We start from the raw sequence: 17215 nt of genomic DNA on the forward strand, positions 1-17215 counted from the left end.
CCACGCTTTCCTTATCCCAAGCAACCATCCCTGTGTCCCCTCCTGGCAGTGCCTTGCAGACCCAGATGTGCCCTGGTCAGGATGCAGCTCTGCTCCCAGCACGACTGGGACTGTGACTCAGAGTATGCCTCAGGGGAGCAAACCACATGAGGAAGATGCTGCCTTTTTGTTGCTTGGAAATGAAGCCACTTTTTTTTTTTAAATTGAGGCGTTTTTAAATTTGCTGAGGTGCTTTGCCCACTGGGCAGTGACACACTCTGTGGAGAGGAAGGAGGATTGCAATTAGTGTGGGCTGTGGGCAAGACAGAGAAGCTGGGTCATGCCGTGGGCATCTGAGAGGCCAGCTGGATTTGGACACAGTCAGATCCACACTGGTATTCAACACAGAATTCTCAACACACTCTTCTGCAGGAGAGAATTTTTGTTTTCATTGTTACCCTGGTGCCACGAAATGCAATTTTGGGAGGCATTATCATTTGCCCTGCTCCTGCAGGCACAGCTCCTTCCTGGCAAGGCAGTGAGAAGCAGCAATGGTGGGCTGCCAGTGTGATCTACAGGGGTTGCAGCATTTTGGGTCAGGGCACGCATATTTAGAGGTAAATCTACAGCAGGAAAACTACTTCTCCTTGTGCATGGCGGCTTTATTAAATAGAAATAAATAAAGTATCTTTAAAGGAGAGGCGAAGGAGAGACACAAACCCCATCCTTGGGGCAAGGCAGACAGATGAGTAATGGGGCCCTTTGAGTAAGTGCCTGCCTGGCCAGCTCTGAGTCACTGAGCAAACAGCACCAGCCTGGAGCCAGAGGCAGGGCTATTCTTAGTGCTCGCTTGTCAGGAGGTGCTGCTGAGGGAGAGGAGGCAGGTTAAGGGGTGTCAGAGGGGGAATATATTTTATTTCCAACTAGAAAGCCCCCAAAAGCCAGCCTGAGGCTCAGTTGCAGTAACACAGACTGGAGATGACAAGTGTGAGGATGAGGAGGGTGACCACTGCTGTGCTGGGGAGTTCAGGACAAATTTCTCAGGGAGCTGAAGGGAGGTAAAAGGACACCTGGAGGGATAAATGCTCCTCTGCTGTGTGCATGGCCCAGAGGGAGCAGGAGATTCCTCTGCCAGGGAACATCTGGTAGCACACACTAAGCATCACCCTCACCTGCCCCTAACAGCATCTCCCTTTCCCACCTGCCTGGCAGGGTTCCATTTTGAGGTTCCAAGAACCACCTCTTCTCAGGCATCCTGATGTCCCTGCTGCTGATGGGATTGCATCAGCAGGGAAGGGAGGTGGCAGAGGGGTGCTGCAAAGACCTGGACTCAGTTGCACTTGGGCTCCTTCTAAATAAAGAATCTCCAGTCATACTGGCTCGAGCTGCTGGCTCAGCCCAGAAGCCTGGAAAACTAAATGACATCATCTGGGTACTGCCGACAGACAATGTTTCCACTGAGACACTGAGTGCCTGGGTTTCAGCTGAGGATTGTGGCCAGGGAGCATTGATGGCTTTATGGAGCCCCCCTAAAACTGCCCTTCCTCTCTGCAAAAGAACCAGGGAAGCAGCTTATCCTCATTTTGGTCTACACTTTCACCTGGGGCATCCTAATGCAGACCCTCTGAGCCCCTGGAGGGACCCCAGTAGCATGTCAGCCCCCTAAGCCAGCCTTGTTCCAATGCCACATGGCTGGGACAAGACAAGTGACCATCCCATCAGCTCCTTTTCCCCCCTGGGGTGCTCTGGCCACAGCTGTGGAGGCCACTAAAAACACACTACAACAACTCACCCAGTGGCTGAGGGCTGGAGGGATCTACCACACACTGCAGCAGGTCTGGGGCTGTAATTCCAGAAGGGGGAGGTCACATGTGGGAATTTTGTGACATGCTGCAGTGGTGCTCCAAACCAATATGCTCAGGAGCCTTGTCAGCACCTACTGCCATGGAGGGCAGGGCATCCCCCTAACCACCTTGTGAAGGGACATTGTGGACAGGAAGAAAAGCAGCAATACAGAACTTCTGCATCCCGTGGGGATCCTGCAGGTGAGGACCTGAAGGGACCACAATTACCCTGTCAGTTGTGGAATTATAGTCTGGTATGTAGGGGAAGGACTGGGAGCAAGGATTCCCCCCACCCTTCGCTCCACAGAGGCTCCAACTCTGCCTTCCTGGGTGGCCTTTGGCAAATAACCTGCCCCATCCTGGCTCCAGGTTTCCTATTTGTACAAGCGGGGATGAGTGGGATTCTTCTCTGATTTCCAGAGCTCTCAGGACTAGGTAGAGTTGATCCCCATCCACAGGGGTACATGGAAAAGGAAAAATTAAGTCCAATAACAATAATTACTTTTCTCCTTCCCATGGGTGTTGTAAGGATTAGCTCATGTTTAGCAAAACCCTCTGTAAGTGCTAAACATTATTAATGTTCTTGGATTGCTCCAGGAGCAAGTGTGGCTTTCCAGGGAGTGACGGGGTTTTTCCCTTGGCTGGCACGCAGCTGCAGTGAATTCCTCACAGCCCAAGGAAAGCAGCATCCCATTCCTGTTAGGCTCAGGGTGTAGAAGAGTGTCTACAGCACAGAGCAGTACTCACCTTGTTTTCCACCAGTCTTTGAGAGGTGAGGCCCATCCCTTCTTGCATCAATGCACAACCAGCAGTGCTCTGGAGGAACCTGCATCCCACGGAGCCTCTCCGAGGGTGGGGCCATAATAAGGGCTCATCTCACCCGTGTGGCAAAGGGCATCTCCCAGGCTGCTCCCAGGCACACAGCAAAGTGGGATAGCCCTGGGAGGGGGCATCGTTGCAGCCCTGCCTGAACACCACCCAGCAGCTGAGGCCAGAGACCAGGTCAGAGCCACAGCACAGCTTACGAGTTTGGATGCTCAAGTAGGGGTGCAAGGGTGGGGGTCAATTCATGCCCCTGGCTGTCCTAAGTGTCCTAACACACAGCAGCTCTGTGCACCAGGAGTATTTATGCTCCTGCAAAGTGTGGAAAAGCAATGCACACCACCTAATGCTGGAAAGCCGGGGGATATGATAGATAGATTCTCTTTTCCAGGCTCTGGTGCTGGAAAAAGACACCAAGTCCTCACAGGAGAGGAAACTGGCTTGTGACTGGTTCAGCCCCTGCCTGACTGCTCCAGCAAATGTCCCTCCTGAGGACCCCCAGCTCTCTGGGCAGGGGTACAGGATGCCAAAGCTCTTCCAGCTGCCAGACCCTGTCACCCTGGCCCTCCAGCTCTGCAGGGCTGGGGCTGACTTTTTGTGACCCCTTCTCCCTGAGCTGACTCAGCCGTGCCCCCGTGGTGGGTGGCCACAGCCCCGGGTGGGACGGCATGAAGGTAAAGGCAGTATGGACTGGCAAGCTTTCAAAGAGGCCACAAGCTAAATAAATAGCCAGCAGCCTATTTCAGTGGCTGCTATATTTAGCTCAAGGAACATTTATTTATAGGCTTGGCAGCCTTTCTGAGTCAATAAAAGCCAGAGAGCTGGAAAAAGGACGTTCCTGGGTTTCTCGTTGCAGTAATGATTTCTGCCGTGCAAACCATAAGGAACAAGAGGAGAGGGGAGGAAACTGTGCTGGCTGCACACCCATGGGTGCCTCTGCCAGGGGACAGAGACTCTACACACTTATAGCCCCAGCCCCAGCTAAGAGCAGCTTCACGTGGGTTTCCTCCCACCTGGGTGCAGCTGCCAGTCCCCTTTCTCTCTGAAACATGAGAGGATTTAATTGTGCCTGTGGAGATAGTGACAAAAGATGTCAACTCTGGGGACTCCACTGCAGCACTACTCTTCCCCTGGGTAGTGAGTTTGGAAAAACTAAGCCAGGGGCAGGTAAATTGGGAGGGAGATGGGAGCAGTGTTCATGGTTCTCTATTAAATAATTGTCCCTTCCCATGTCACACATGGCAGCAAGTGGTTGAGAGAGGAGGACAAACAGCCTCTCTGGAGCTGCTAGTGGTGTCAGATGCACAGGAGGCCAAAGCTTCACACTGAGCTTCCACCCCAACAGCAGGTGATGGCAGTAGTTTTGTGAAGCTTTACAAAACACCCAGCAATTGCAGCTGGATAAGGGGAATGAATTTATAAAAGACACAGGGGTTTAGCCCAGCCTGTGGAAAGCAGCTGTGAGGATGGATGTCCCTTCTGCACACACGTCAATAAGTGCTGAGGCTTTCTGGAGCCAGAACTGCAGGGAGCCTGCTCATGCCTTCTCCTCCCTCCAAAGAAAACCTGCTGCAGGGGGGAGCAGGGAAATGCCTCCATCAGCTTCCACTTGAGCACAGTCCAGTCAAAATGGGGCTGCTGCTTGGCTCCTGCCAGCTGCCCCCTGAGCACAGCATGGCTCAGTTGGCCATGGGTGAGCAGGGAATGTTTATAGGCTTTTGCTGTAGTGCACAGAAAGCGTGTGGCTACATGTTGCTATTATGTCAGGAGCCAGGTGGGAGCAGAGCACAGCTGGGAAGAAAAATAATAATAATAATAAAACCAATAATAGTATATTTCCATGCAAACACTCCATGTCTTTGTGCTCTTTAGCATGGCAATCTGTATCATTACCTACATGTGTGTGTTCCCATCTAGAGCAGGACTGGGACAATCCTTTCCATTAGAAAGGGGATGCTTAGGCACCTGACTACAGCTTCAGAGCCCCTAGAGTGGCAGTTTGCAGTCTGAGTGCCCATGAATGCCCCAATTAATTTTTATGCCACTACTCTCTCAGCCATGAGCCTTATTTCTGCTTTGAATTAGTCCAGCTGCAGCTTTCAGCTGCTGGGCCCTATATGTAGACACGGGTCTGGCTGTGCATCCAGGTTTGTCTGTGTCCAGGTCTGCCTCTATGTCCAGCTCTAGGCCCCATCACTGCAACCAAAGGTCCACTGCCCTCCCCAAACTCCCAAAGAGCCCCATCCTGAGAAGGTCTGACCCTCAAAAACCAAGGCTGACACCAGCTGTTAAAACACCTATTCGGGTATTTATTACAACACGTTGTTCCAGAATACAAAAGAAAGGAAAAGAAAGTAGAGGGTAGAAAAGCACTGCTGTTTACAGCCTCTGGTAATAAATAAATAAAGACGAGGCAGGGGCAGGGTGTCTCCCCGGGTCCGACGCCGGTGCTGGCCAAATGGACAGCGAGGAAGGGAGTGTGGTGGGGCTGGAGGCCAGACCCTCTCTTCCACGCTTGGGAGTCCCCAGGTACACCAGGGTGGGTACAGACCCCCTCTCTGTGTTGTGCTTGCTGAGGAAGGGTCTGATCCTACAGGGATGAGGAAGGGAGAAGAGGGTCAGTCCCGGCATGGTCAGAACCTGCCTGCTCCCTCCCTGTCCACGGCTGCTCCAAAGGCAGGTGAGGTAGGAAGGGTGATGCTGGACCGGGACCCCAACAGACATCTACCAGGGTTCCCCAAGAGAGGGGTGAGACCTGAGCTCTCTCCTCTCCAGTGTGGTCTCAGAGCAACCTTGGAAATGTGTTCAGCACAGCATGATGAGCAGGACCCCGACCCATGACAAAGCGAAGTCATGACAGAGACAAGAAACTGTGCCTGGGCCACTTGGAGAAGGGCAGTTAAATCCTGCAAATTAAAATGACTCTTCATGGGGCTGGCACAGTACAGGGAGTGTTTTGTACCACAGTGCAGATGGGGGTCCTCTTCCCTTCCCCTAATGTCTCCTCCTACACCTTACAGTCATCTGGAAAGCTCCAGGTTGTACCAGGAGCACAGGCAATGGGTGCAAAAAAACAGCACCAGCCTCTCATGACCTGCTCATGACACCACAATTATCAGTGTTGGATAAAGACCACACCAAGTCCCATGCTGGGAGCTATTCCCAGCCTATCTAAATCCCTCCAGGTACCGGAGGCCTCTCACGTGTCTCCCTGTGGCTCTGCCACTGGGCTTGCTCTAGCACTGTCCATGTTTCTTCCCCAGGCTGTGCTTCTCCTGGGCAGGGGAACCACCAGCATGAGGAGGACACTCAAGCCCAGGAAGCCCAGGGCATGTGGCTAAAGCAGCAGCCACTGTCCCAGGCTCAGCTGAGCAGGGCAGCTTTGCAAAGCAGCTGCGATGCCAGAGCAAGAAGCTCCTGTGGGTGAAAATGCAGCCTGCAGCTGCAGCCAGCTGAAGAAGGTGAGGACCATCGCCTGGAGGGAGCTGATTCCATGAACTGGATGCCTGGCCAATGCTCCTTAAAGCTTTAAACTTTTGCTATTTAATCCTCTGATGTTGGTGCCAGTGGGTTCCTGCCTCTTGCAAAGATGAGCAGGAACCTGCACTGGGGAGAGGAGCTGCAGGAAGGGAAGGGAAGAGTTAGGAGAATGGATCTGCCCCGGGTCTGGGTGCCTTTATATCCTTAGGAAGCACCTCCCTCCAGCTCCTCTGACGAGGGTTTGCCTCCTGAGGCTTGGGGCAGCCGGGAGCTGTGCCGAGTCAGCCACAGCCGGGCTGCGGGGAGCAGAGAGAAGGTGAGATGGGGCCTTGCTTTTATTCACAACAGAGAAACAAAGAGCAACATACAAAGAGTAAGAAGCAAAAAAGTACAGAATCATAACCATAATAATTATAATAATAATAATCATAAATACTCAAATCTATCATTCATAGATTGCAATGACAACACTGATAGCTTATTATCATTAGTATTAAGAATGGGAGGGGAAAGGGGACAGCAGGAGGGGTTTCTGAGGGGCATTGTCTCCTAAGGAGCAGATGTAACGGGGATGGACATCCAAAGAAACAAGCAGACAAAGAGAAGGGCTGGGAAAGCAGCAGGGGCTGGGGATGCTGCTGCTGAGGCCAGGGACGAGCCTGCTCTGACCCAAGCCTCTGGCTCAGTGTTGCCAATCTGATCACTGCCCTCCTGCCAGCTTTGCTCAGCTGGGACAGAGGTGGTCGGGAGGCTCAGCCCTGAGGACAGGCAGAGGCTGGAGGGAAAGGAGCAAAATGTCCTTCCTAGTTTGAAGGAGAGCTGTGATTTGCTCAGTGGAAAGTGCAGGCATTGCCACTGCCATCGGACACTCAGCAGCTTTGTTGGTTCCTCCCTTGAAAGAAGAGACCTTTCCTTTCCTCTGCTCACCCTTCTGCCTCTGTAGGTCCTTACAAATGAATGCACCCTCATCAGACTGGCTTGGAAAGGTGATTTTTTGTTCCAGTGAGGCTTTGGGAAGGGTCAGCTGGCTGTGAGAGCCCACAAAAAAAACTTGGCTGACAGATGATGTGGAGGATTACCACCCGACACATCCTTCCTCATGACAATTCACAGCTCTCTGACTCATGGACAAAGTGGTTCATTAGACAGAGTTTGATTTAAAAAAAAAAAATTAAGTTAATTGCAAGCCACTTGGTGACCCTGATGGCTTTGGGTCAGGATGGGCAGGAAACACTTGGGCAGGGCTGCTCCATCAAGGCTTATTTTCTGGATATAGACTTAAAATATTGTATATATGAGGGTTTCTGATGCACATGCCCAATGTATAGGAGATGGATGAATGCAAAGGCTGTAGAGGTGGGTCAGGAATATCTATGATCTACAAATCTTAAAATATACTTATCTTTGTTCTGGTTTCAGAGAAGAGAGGAGTCCACAGTGTGTAAAACCTCAAACAAGTCTCAGAAGCGTCCAGGCGGTGGCAGAGTGTAGATGACAAAAAGCCAACCACTGCCTCTTCGCAGACATTCAGGATCTCATTTACAACATGCATCCTCTCCTTCCTGACTTCAGGTCAGCAGCTCCACCTGCTTTTTTGTGCTTGCAACACACCGTGTCACTTAACAGGAGGAATTAGATGGGAGCTTGCTAGTGCTTTGTCTCATCTCCCCACCTGGTTTTGGCCACCTGTTGTCCTTTCTGTTACATCCCTTGGGAAGCCATTTAAGCCTCTCTCCATTGCTCAAAGCTACACCAGCTCCTGCCAGCACCTTGCCTGACCTGAGCTCAGTAAGTCCACGCTGGCACCAACCCCAGAGGACTATGGGATGGGCAGGGACCGAGTGCTACGGGGCAGAGATCAGCAGACAATCACCACTGGCATGCTTGGGAAGAGATGCCACCACTGAGGCCAGCAGAAGGGGAAGGAGGACCAGACTCCTTGGACAGGAGGCAGGTGACACTAACATTATGCCCAGTGAGGAGGCACCAGAGGAAGGATGAAGCCTTTTTCTTCTCCCTCCTTGGACTTGACATTGATGCCTACTTAGGACGGCCTGCTGCAAGTGGAGCTCCTGAAATAGCTGCCTGGCTCATGGGGTGGACCTAAATGCCTTCTGGAGTCTAGAAAGGGAGCTTAGCAAATAGTGTCATCACTGCTTCATGGTGAGAAGAGAGCAATGTTCAGGTTGGCAACACTGAGCAGGTTTGAGGTGGTTGCTGGAGGCAATGATGGGTGGTGGTAGGCTTTTCAGGACTGACTATGAGATCTCTCACTCTCATCAAATGTGATGTGGGGAGAAGAGCAGGTGGTCCCTGGCTCTCCATCCACCCCCATCCCTCCCTGCCACACCAGGAGCATGTGAGGGTCCCCAGCATCTCACCAAATAGCTCCATGGAAAACCAGAAAAACTAAAGCCAGAAGAGCGCAAGGAGTCTCCAGGGAGACTTGCCTCAACTGCAAACACAGAGGTGGCTGAGGAAGCAACGAGCTGAAGCAAGCAGCCCCTCCTCGTGTGATTGCAGCTCCTCACGCCTCTGCTTTATGTTCAGTTTTAAACCTGAGATCATTTGGTTTTGTCACGGGTAGTTTGATTTAAAGATAGAAACGAATGACAAGAGGAGGAACAAGGGAAAGGGAGAGAAACCATGTGGACCCAGAAAAGAAAAAAAGAAACAACACTCCAAGGATGACACAGGACACAGACATGCACGAACACAGACCCCTGAGGTATCAGCTTTGCAAACTAGTGCGAGACAAGGGAGAAAGCAAAGAGAGCTGCAGGGAGAGATGTGCTTTGCAGGGGAGGCAGCTCAGTGCCTCCAGCTTCAGAAAGCAGCTTCTCAGCAATCCTGACATTGGGGTTTGGGGGCAAGAGCTTGGCTTCCCACCAGATGGGAGGAAGCAGCCAACCATCTCCAAAAATAAGTCACTTGTGCCCCTCCATGTGCTTGCAGAGCTTCATGTCTGGACAGCTTATCATCCGCTGGATGGAGGGGAGCTGGCCTGGAGGGCAACAGGACCGGGAGAGTCCCGGCACCTGCAAACGCTCTGCCTGAGCTTCTTGGATGTGAAACAAAGGATGTGGGAAGCCAGAAGAACCGCCGCCCCCAAAGGAAGAGTGGTGCCCATACTTCCCAAGCAAGGTAGCTGAGGTGAGGGGGAGCTGAAGCGCTGGGGCAGGCAGGCAAGACACCTCCCAACAAGAAATCCCAGCTACCACCAGCCTCGCATCCCTCCCTCTGCTGAGGCAGCTTCCGACACCTTCCCCATGCAGCTGGAGGTGACATCCCACCGCCTTCCATCCACTTTAGGTGACTCCCACCTTTCCCCCTCCGGCAAGGATGGGCAGCCAAAAGGAGGGGAGAGGAGGAGAGGGAGTATGACTAGGATTGGACGATGGCCAGGATGGGGACAATGCCTAGGATGGGATGATGGCTGGGATGGTGGTAATGGCTGGGATGGAGATGAGGAGAAACAAACAGAGACCAAAGTGGGAAGAAGAGGCAGCAGCTTCTAGAAGAGTTTTCTGGCTCAGTTTGTGTCATAAGAAGGTTTTATGGTTTGCTTGTTTACTTGTTCATTTCTAGAAAAAGTGCCCAGAAGAGTCTCCTGTCCCCTTGTTGATATGCCCAGAGAGAAGGGGGAAATCTATGTTGTGGACATTAACTATAGAAGGAGCCACAGGCCTCAGGTATTGCTTAGAAACTCGTATTTCAGATTTAAATACCATACACAGTAAAAATAGAGCTGAAAGTACCGCCCCACATTGTCTGCAAATCATTGCCAGAATGAACAGCTTCAATAAATTAAAAACAAAACAAAAAAATTGAAATATTATTTACGTCTCAATAAAAATTGCAGTAAAACCATTTACCTTTTCTTTCGTGTGTGTGTTTTCGGGTTTTTTTTCTTTATATTATATATAATATATATTTATATATGTATAGGGCTGCTCCAGTGCAGCATTTTTAGGATACTTAGCCAGAGAAACACAGCGGAGCATGCTTAGTGCACCAGGGTGCAGGGAAGGGGCAGCTGTGGTCCCCCCTCCAGGTGCTGTGCCCCATCACCACAGCCAAAATTGCAATCCCTGCCACTTCCCCAACTCTTCCCGCTTGAGTTTTAGGCCCAAATTTTGAGTGTGGGTCTCTGAGGGCTGGGGCGCCCTGGGGATGGGCGGGGAAGGACCAGGGTGAGTGCAGGAGGGACACTAAGCATCCGCCACTATGTTTCCCGACTCTGGAAAGACTCGTCCACCTTCGCTTCGGTTTCAGCGCTTGCGCTCCCGAAAATGCACGCGCAAGTATAAATACACCCCCCGACCCCGCCGCCCCCCTTCCCGCTCCCCCCAGCTTAAATATCCCCCCGCCCCAGCCCCGTCCCAGGTCTCCAGGCAGCCCAGGTGAGTGTCAGGACACCTCGATGATCTCCATGCTGCCCGAAAAGCTGGACTGTTTGCTGATTTTGCCCAGCTCTTCCCGAGCCCTGCCCTCGGACATGGTCTCCTCGAATTCCATCTGGCAGCTCCTTCGCTTGAACTGCTTCTCAGCACCGGCCTCCTCATGCCAGCTGTGCCGCCCGTCCCGCGGCTCGGCCCGCGCCTTGTCCCTCAGTCTGATCTCGCACCCGGCCGCCGCCGCGCCGCAGCCGAACGGCGGCGGGTACGGGCCGGCGCTGGGAAACAGGCCGCCGCCGCTGCCGCCAGAGCTGCCGGAGTCCTTGCCGAAGAACCAGCCAGCCTCGCCCGAGGCAGAGCCGGGGGACTCCAGGTGCACGCCGCTCCAGGCAGCGGTGGCGGCGGCGGGCGGCGGGCCGAGCCGTGGCGGCAGGCCGTCCTCGGCGCCCGGGCTCTTGCGCGCGGCGCAGCTCCCGCCGGCGCTGAGGCTGAGCCCGTGGGCCGGCGAGCCCGCTGCGTGCCGGTGCTTCCGCCGCTGCCTCACCTTGGCCTCCAGCAGCAGCTCGGGCCCCGCGGGCCGGTCAGGGCTGTCCGCCCCTGGGGAGAAGGGGCTGAGGCTGCCCGAGCCCGAGGGGCTGTCCAGCTTGCAGAGTTTGGGGGCTTCCCCAGGTCCGGGGGGCCCAGGGGGGTCCTGCCGCAGGCCGGGGGAGTAGGCAGACTTGATGTCCAGGGAGAAGGAGCGCTTCAGGCGGTTGGTGTCCTGGATGCGCTCGGAGGAGAGGTGCAGGCCGTTGAGCCCCTGCTGCAGGGTGGTGGGTGACAGGACCTTTGGGGTCCCGCCCTGCCGCTCGGGGTCACTGGTGGGGGACGCCGAGCCGCTGCTCCTCGGCACATCCTCGGCCTTCTCTGAGGTAGGTGTCAGGGGATGCCGGCTGCTCTCAGCCACCTCTGCTGGGTCCGGCTGCGCGTCCCCCTCGCTCCAGTCGCCCTTTGACTTCAGGGCCTTGAGGAGCTTCAGGCTCCTCTCGTACTCCAGGAGCTGGCCCAGGAAGTTGAAGTTGGGCGAGATGGATGGGCGACGGTCCTTAACAAACCTGCCGAGAGGCACAGACAGCCCCGTTGGTGCTTGGTCCTTCAGTGGGCCACCCCTACTCTCTCAGCCTCTTTAGGGAGAAGAGGCATCATCCAGAACCTGCTGACCAGACCCTCCAAAGAAAAGGATCTTGGGGAACCATGGGGCCTTGAGATGCCTGAGGATTAGAGGTGGGACTGCCTCCCCCACTCCCTTTTACCACTCCCAACCATTCCTTGTTGCATGCATTTTATGATGGAAGGTTTGGTTTGGTTTGGTTTTACTGGGACCCAGCCAAGGCAAGAGAGAGCGTCGAGAAGCTCTGACCCTCTCCTTCTGGGCTTAGCCTGCTTCCCTTCCCTGGAGTGAAGCATACTGGCATAACACCCCAGTACCCTCAGGGGAAAACTCACCTGTAAGCATCATCTGATGACATACCCATGGTCTTCATGATGTAGGCGATGGCAATGGTGGCTGACCGGGAGATCCCAGCCAAGCAGTGCACAATCACCTGGCAGCTGGACACCTTCGCTTTGTCTGGAGCATGGCAGAAGAAACAGAGACAACAATGATGGTGAGCAAAATGGTTCCAGCCTCCCTCCCCAAACCCCAGCCCGTTGTGTGAGAGGACAACAGTTGTGAGCAAGACCACGGAGGATAGAAGAGTTCAGGTTGTGAAGGCTGAGGATTGGAGAGTCTGCAACCATAAGAAAAGCTCACCAATGAACTCAATGGACTTGTCCAGCCAGGGAAGCAGCTTCTCACAGTAGTTGTCATTGACAGGAATGCGCATGAAGTGACTATCACAGATGAAGTCTGGCTTGGGACAGGAGTTGCTGGCATTTAGGACATAGCTTATCCCATTCTGTGTCATCAGGTCCTGTTGGGAAAGAAGCCATCAAATGATCAGCTGAATTCAGCCCACACCACATACCGAAGGTCTCTTGCCATGCACACTCCCTGCCTTTTCCCATCCCTGCATTTTCTCCTGTGGGTCTCCTAGTGCTGCCTTGGCCCAGTTGATAATATGATGATAATACAGCAGAGACCAGCTGAAAAGGTCGTGTCAATTTAGATGACACAGGTTTGAACCTCAGCAGATCTTTATTTTGGTTCAAGTAAAATGGGCAAGGCCAAAGACACCTGGAAAGGGGTTCCAGAGGGAAAAACCCAGCAAGCCCAGTATGAAAGGAATAGGACAATACAAGAAAGAAAATTAGCAAAAACTCTGTCTGAACGCTGTGAAAGTATCAGCTGAGGGAGAAAGGAGACCTCACCAACAGGGTGGAGTGAGTCACTGGCAGCACCCTACGTTAACCAATGTGGCCAGAAGAAGCTCTATCCATAGGCAGCAGTAAGGCCTTGCGTGGGCAGTGCTTCTCTTCTCCAGCACGTGGCTACATTGTGGGCATGGCAGAAAACACAGCTCCAAAATGTGAACAAAACCCTCCAAGGAAGTGGGGAGGGAAGGAAACCATCTATTTCCCTGCCTGGCATTGGTTCCTCAGGATTTTGGCTGCAGGATTTCAGCCCTGGGTCTCCAGTGGCCTGTTCCTGCCCTTCCAGCAGGCTTGATGGAGCCAGTCCAGCTCACAGGCTCACATTCTTGTCATTTTTTTCTTTAATTTCCTTCTACTCCCTGTACATAATCTCTCTCTCCCTCCTTTCTGTCTCCAGCTCCAGTCTGGTGTCATGGTCCGTCTGTCTCCTGGCCTGCCATGGATGAGGATGCCTGGCTGGCTCCCTCATGGCTGCAGTAGGCAGATGCTTGGCAGCGCTTTAACTGCAATTCCTCTTTCTTTCTTCTCATCATTACTTTTCCTTGAAACAAAATTCCTTCCCTGGTGTGACATCACAGAACAGCCTTTCTGGCACCTTTTAAAGGGCATTGTGCAGTCTTCCCACTGGGAAGGAGAGAAATCCTTAATACCTTCACCTCTCTGCATGACTGGGGTCCCCAGTGGGACAGGGCAGACGTGTCCCCTCAAGAGGGCTGTACCTTGTTCAGGACATCCTTCTGGGAGCCCAGGTAGAGATGTGGCAGGATGCGCGTGGGGCCAACGTTGGCCACAGGCAGGCATGGCTGGGAGATGCTCATCGGCAGGATGGCAGCTGGCTTCCCCTCACAGAGCCCTGGGAAGCAGGATGAGAAGGTGGCAAAGCCTCCTGTGGAGAAAATGGGGACATTGAGCTTGGAGCAGCACGGCCGAGGTCATCAGTAGCTGGGCACAAAGTGGTGATGACCCTGCAGCCCTGAGAACAGAGCCTCCAGGAGCAACAAGGCACCACCAACCAGTGCACATACATTGTGATGGTCGTGACACACACAGAGAAAGGAATGGAGAACCAGCTCTGACTTTTCCCTGTCACAGCTGGATATTAATGCACGTGTGAGGCATCCCACACCCTCGCCAACGAAGCTGGCTCTTCTCAACTTCATTCAGACAAATAACAGGAAGAGACAGTCCTTTTCTTGGCTCCCTACTATTCTGAGGAGAGGGTCACCTTTTGATACCAAAATCCATCAGGGCAGGATGACAAGCCAACGCCCCGAGATGCAAAGCTCCTGGGGTGTGGGAGGTCAGCCCAAACCTTGCTGTATTGGCTACACTTGCACATCGTGATTTCTGAGAAACACCTCCTCTGCCCAGCCCTGCCAAGCCCATGATTTCTGCCACACCATGGTGGCATAATGGTACTTGCAGGCCACTGCTGTTTTTCATGCTCTGACCTTGCTGAATGTGACAGCAAGCAGTGTCCAGTTTACTGCACCAAGCTGCTGGGCAGTCACACTCAGCTTGAGCATCTTCAAGCCCCGTGTTGAAAGAAAACCCCCAGCCAAGGTTGCAGTAGCTGGCATGTGACAGCCAGAGGTATTGTCACAGTGTCTGGCATGGTCAAAAGCCTGAGAGCCACTCCTGAAAGCTTGAGCAGGGCTACAAGTCTTGCCCTGCTTGCACAGAGGGCAGCAAGGAGATCTGGAAAACCCCGGGTGCTGTTGCATGTCCTGCACAGTTGCATAAGACCACTGATCCTGATTTGCTCTCACTTGCTGATCCGGTACTCCAGGGTAGAGCCAGGTCTGGCTAGCAATGGCCTAATTCCACTCCCCTCCAGCTGAGGACATCTGGGTGGCAGCTTCATGCAATGGAGAGGAGCTTGAGTCATATCTGCCTCAAGTCTCCCTTGAGGTTTTCCCAGTTATGTGAATGAGCAGATGCAGCTTGACATCACCCAAAGGGCAGAGAGGACTTGGGGGCTTGACTGCCTCTGACTGTCAAAGGGACCAGAATGCTCCTATGAGATCCTTTTGAAAGCCCAAGTCTCTGGACTGAGCATCGTGAGAATCCCTGGCCCATCTCCACAGCTAAACAAGACCTTTTAACGAGCCAGTCCCTCTCCCCTTTGGAAGCAGGGCAGCCTTGGCATACTCTCAATTTACCTTCTCCAGCATTTTGGCAACATTTCTGGCTCCTGGTGTGGCACCCACGCTCTAGAAAGGCATGACTGGTGCTGCAGACAAGCCATCTGACATGTTTGTGAGATGAAGGTGATGGAGAAGCCAAAGCAGTGCACAAAATCATGCTCACACTACTTGGGAACATCCAAGGTCCTCCATCACACTGCATCTCAGCACCTCCTGGTGTCAGCTCTCACTGGCCTAAGGAGAAGGTGTCCTTCAACAAACCTCTTTCCTCCCCTCTGTTTTCTTGTCTGGCAGCTAACACACCTCCCAGCTTTAAAACCCAGTCAAGACAGGAGGGGTAGAGTTAAAGCACCTTATCTTTTCCAGCACTTCCTTTTCTCTTGCTCCCTCTGAAATGACATCAGCCCTCAACTGGGACATTAAATCAGAGCAAAAGCAGGAGGCCCAGCACAGGTGCAGCATAGCTCTGGTTACTGCTCATGTCTGCACTGTGGCCCCGTTGCCAAGGACTGTCCATCACTAGCCAGAGCTCTTCATGGACACATGCGACCTCCCTGCTTTGCCCCGTGCTGATGCCTGGGGGATGCTGGGGCAGAAACCCTTGGGAAGTGTGTCCTTCACTTGCCCCTAGAGAAGCCTGCAGCACCAGGGTTTGAGTGGGGCACAGATCTGACCCCAAGCTTGTGTGAAACAACATGGGAATTTTTCTGAAGGAACACAGCATGTTTTTGGGGAGCAGGGTGCACACAAATGCAGCCCCAAGGATCAGTGCCTGCTCTGGTCCATAGGTGTCCAGCCTCTTGTACTCACATCCACCAGGAGCTGCCCAGGGCAGTGGATGGGATTGTATGGCTCTTTAAGATGATCTCATAGTTCAAGCAGGTCAGGACATGCTGCTCTCTGCCCATTGCCTGTGCCCACCACACTCAGCTGGCAGCAGACCCTCTGCCAGCCCTGCTTGGGGAACTCCAGGCAGGAGCTAAGGGGGTTGTGAGGCAGGCAGGGATGTTTGGAAGGTGGCAGCAGCACCCTCAGCTGCAGAGGGCAGGCTGCCTCAACTGGAAGATGCTGACACCTGACATGATGCCCATAGCTCACCTCACTTGTCCTAAGCAAAGCCTCAACCCTGTGTCCAGGAGTCCAGGCATGCTCCAGGCCCCCTGTCCTCATCTCCCCCATACTTGCAGCTGCTGAGGGCAGTCTGGGCTTGGGGGAAACCCTAGAGATGGGGCCAGGTACTTGACACCATCCCAACATGGAAGCGACGCTCACCCCACCCTGCAGCGGCTGCTCCAGCGTGCCTTTCATTTTTAGAAAGTGAAGCAGCTCTTCAAACAATCCCAAAGGCAGTGAATGTCCCTGGCTGGCCTCCAACTGATACTTGGGCTTTCCTCCCCTCTATGCCCCAGGCCATGGATCCCAGGTTTTGCTGGGAGAGAGCAGCAGAGCACAATGAGGTGAGGAGCCAGGGTAGCACCAGTTCCAGCCTTTCCTCTTTTATTCACAATGCTCATGCCAGGAGCACCATTTCTCTTGGCATGTGTGGAATTAAGCTCAGGAAGGATTTGCATCTGCCATGGAGTGGGTTTATGGGGATCTCTGGTTTCTTCTGGATGCTCCCCTACCCTGCTGAGGGCTTGTTGGGAAGGAGCTGGTCCTTGTGTGGCGTGGCCCAGTGAGCTGCTCATTGTTCCAGCATGGAGGGTTCTTAAAACCCTTCTCTGGAAAAAACACTGTCTGCCTGCCTACTGCAGTTACCTGAGGCAGAGATAGTGCCCAGGAAGAGAAGTGGGAACTGGAAGGGAAGGGAACCAGAACAAAAATGGGGATGCTTTCACTGCTGCTGCTGAAAATGGAGGAAAGAGGAGCCAAGAACCAGCATCAGGCAGGTTCTAGGAGGCCTAGCAAGTGAAAATCACCCTCCTGCAAGTGAAAATCACACTGAGGCACAGGGTGTTGCAGCAACTTAGTTCCAGAAAAGTGCAACAACAGAGACCTTGTATCTCCCTCACCCAAGGTTTCACTCACAGGGTGCTGAGCACCCTTCCACCTCCTGCTGTGTCCTGCAGAGACCCCTCTGGGCCAGCCCCCCAGCCCTGCTATGCATGGCCCTTCTGTCAAACAGAGGAGAGGGGGAAACACCACAACTTCTCCCCTATGCCCATCTTTGCCAGGGTCTCCCCTCTGTGTATTT

At 53.3% G+C, this 17215-nt stretch overlaps 1 protein-coding gene across 7 annotated transcripts in view; it reads right to left on the reverse strand.

Moving 5' to 3' along the window:
- Window positions 1-4933: 4933 nt before the first annotated feature.
- DUSP8 (dual specificity phosphatase 8) overlaps window positions 4934-17215 on the reverse strand; it is a 45928-nt gene continuing 33646 nt past the window's right edge. For all 7 annotated transcript variants that reach the window (XM_064425213.1, XM_064425215.1, XM_064425214.1 and 4 more), the window contains 4 exons: window positions 13594-13760; window positions 12315-12474; window positions 12008-12131; window positions 4934-11616 (listed from right to left, as the gene is read on the reverse strand). In XM_064425213.1, coding sequence (XP_064281283.1) covers window positions 10536-11616; window positions 12008-12131; window positions 12315-12474; window positions 13594-13760 — 1532 coding nt within the window. In that variant the 3' untranslated portion in view covers window positions 4934-10535. The remainder of the gene's footprint in view (window positions 11617-12007; window positions 12132-12314; window positions 12475-13593; window positions 13761-17215) is intronic.

The sequence above is a fragment of the Passer domesticus genome, chromosome 6 (genome assembly GCF_036417665.1).
Source record: "Passer domesticus isolate bPasDom1 chromosome 6, bPasDom1.hap1, whole genome shotgun sequence".
NCBI classification, from domain to species: Eukaryota; Metazoa; Chordata; class Aves; order Passeriformes; family Passeridae; genus Passer; species Passer domesticus.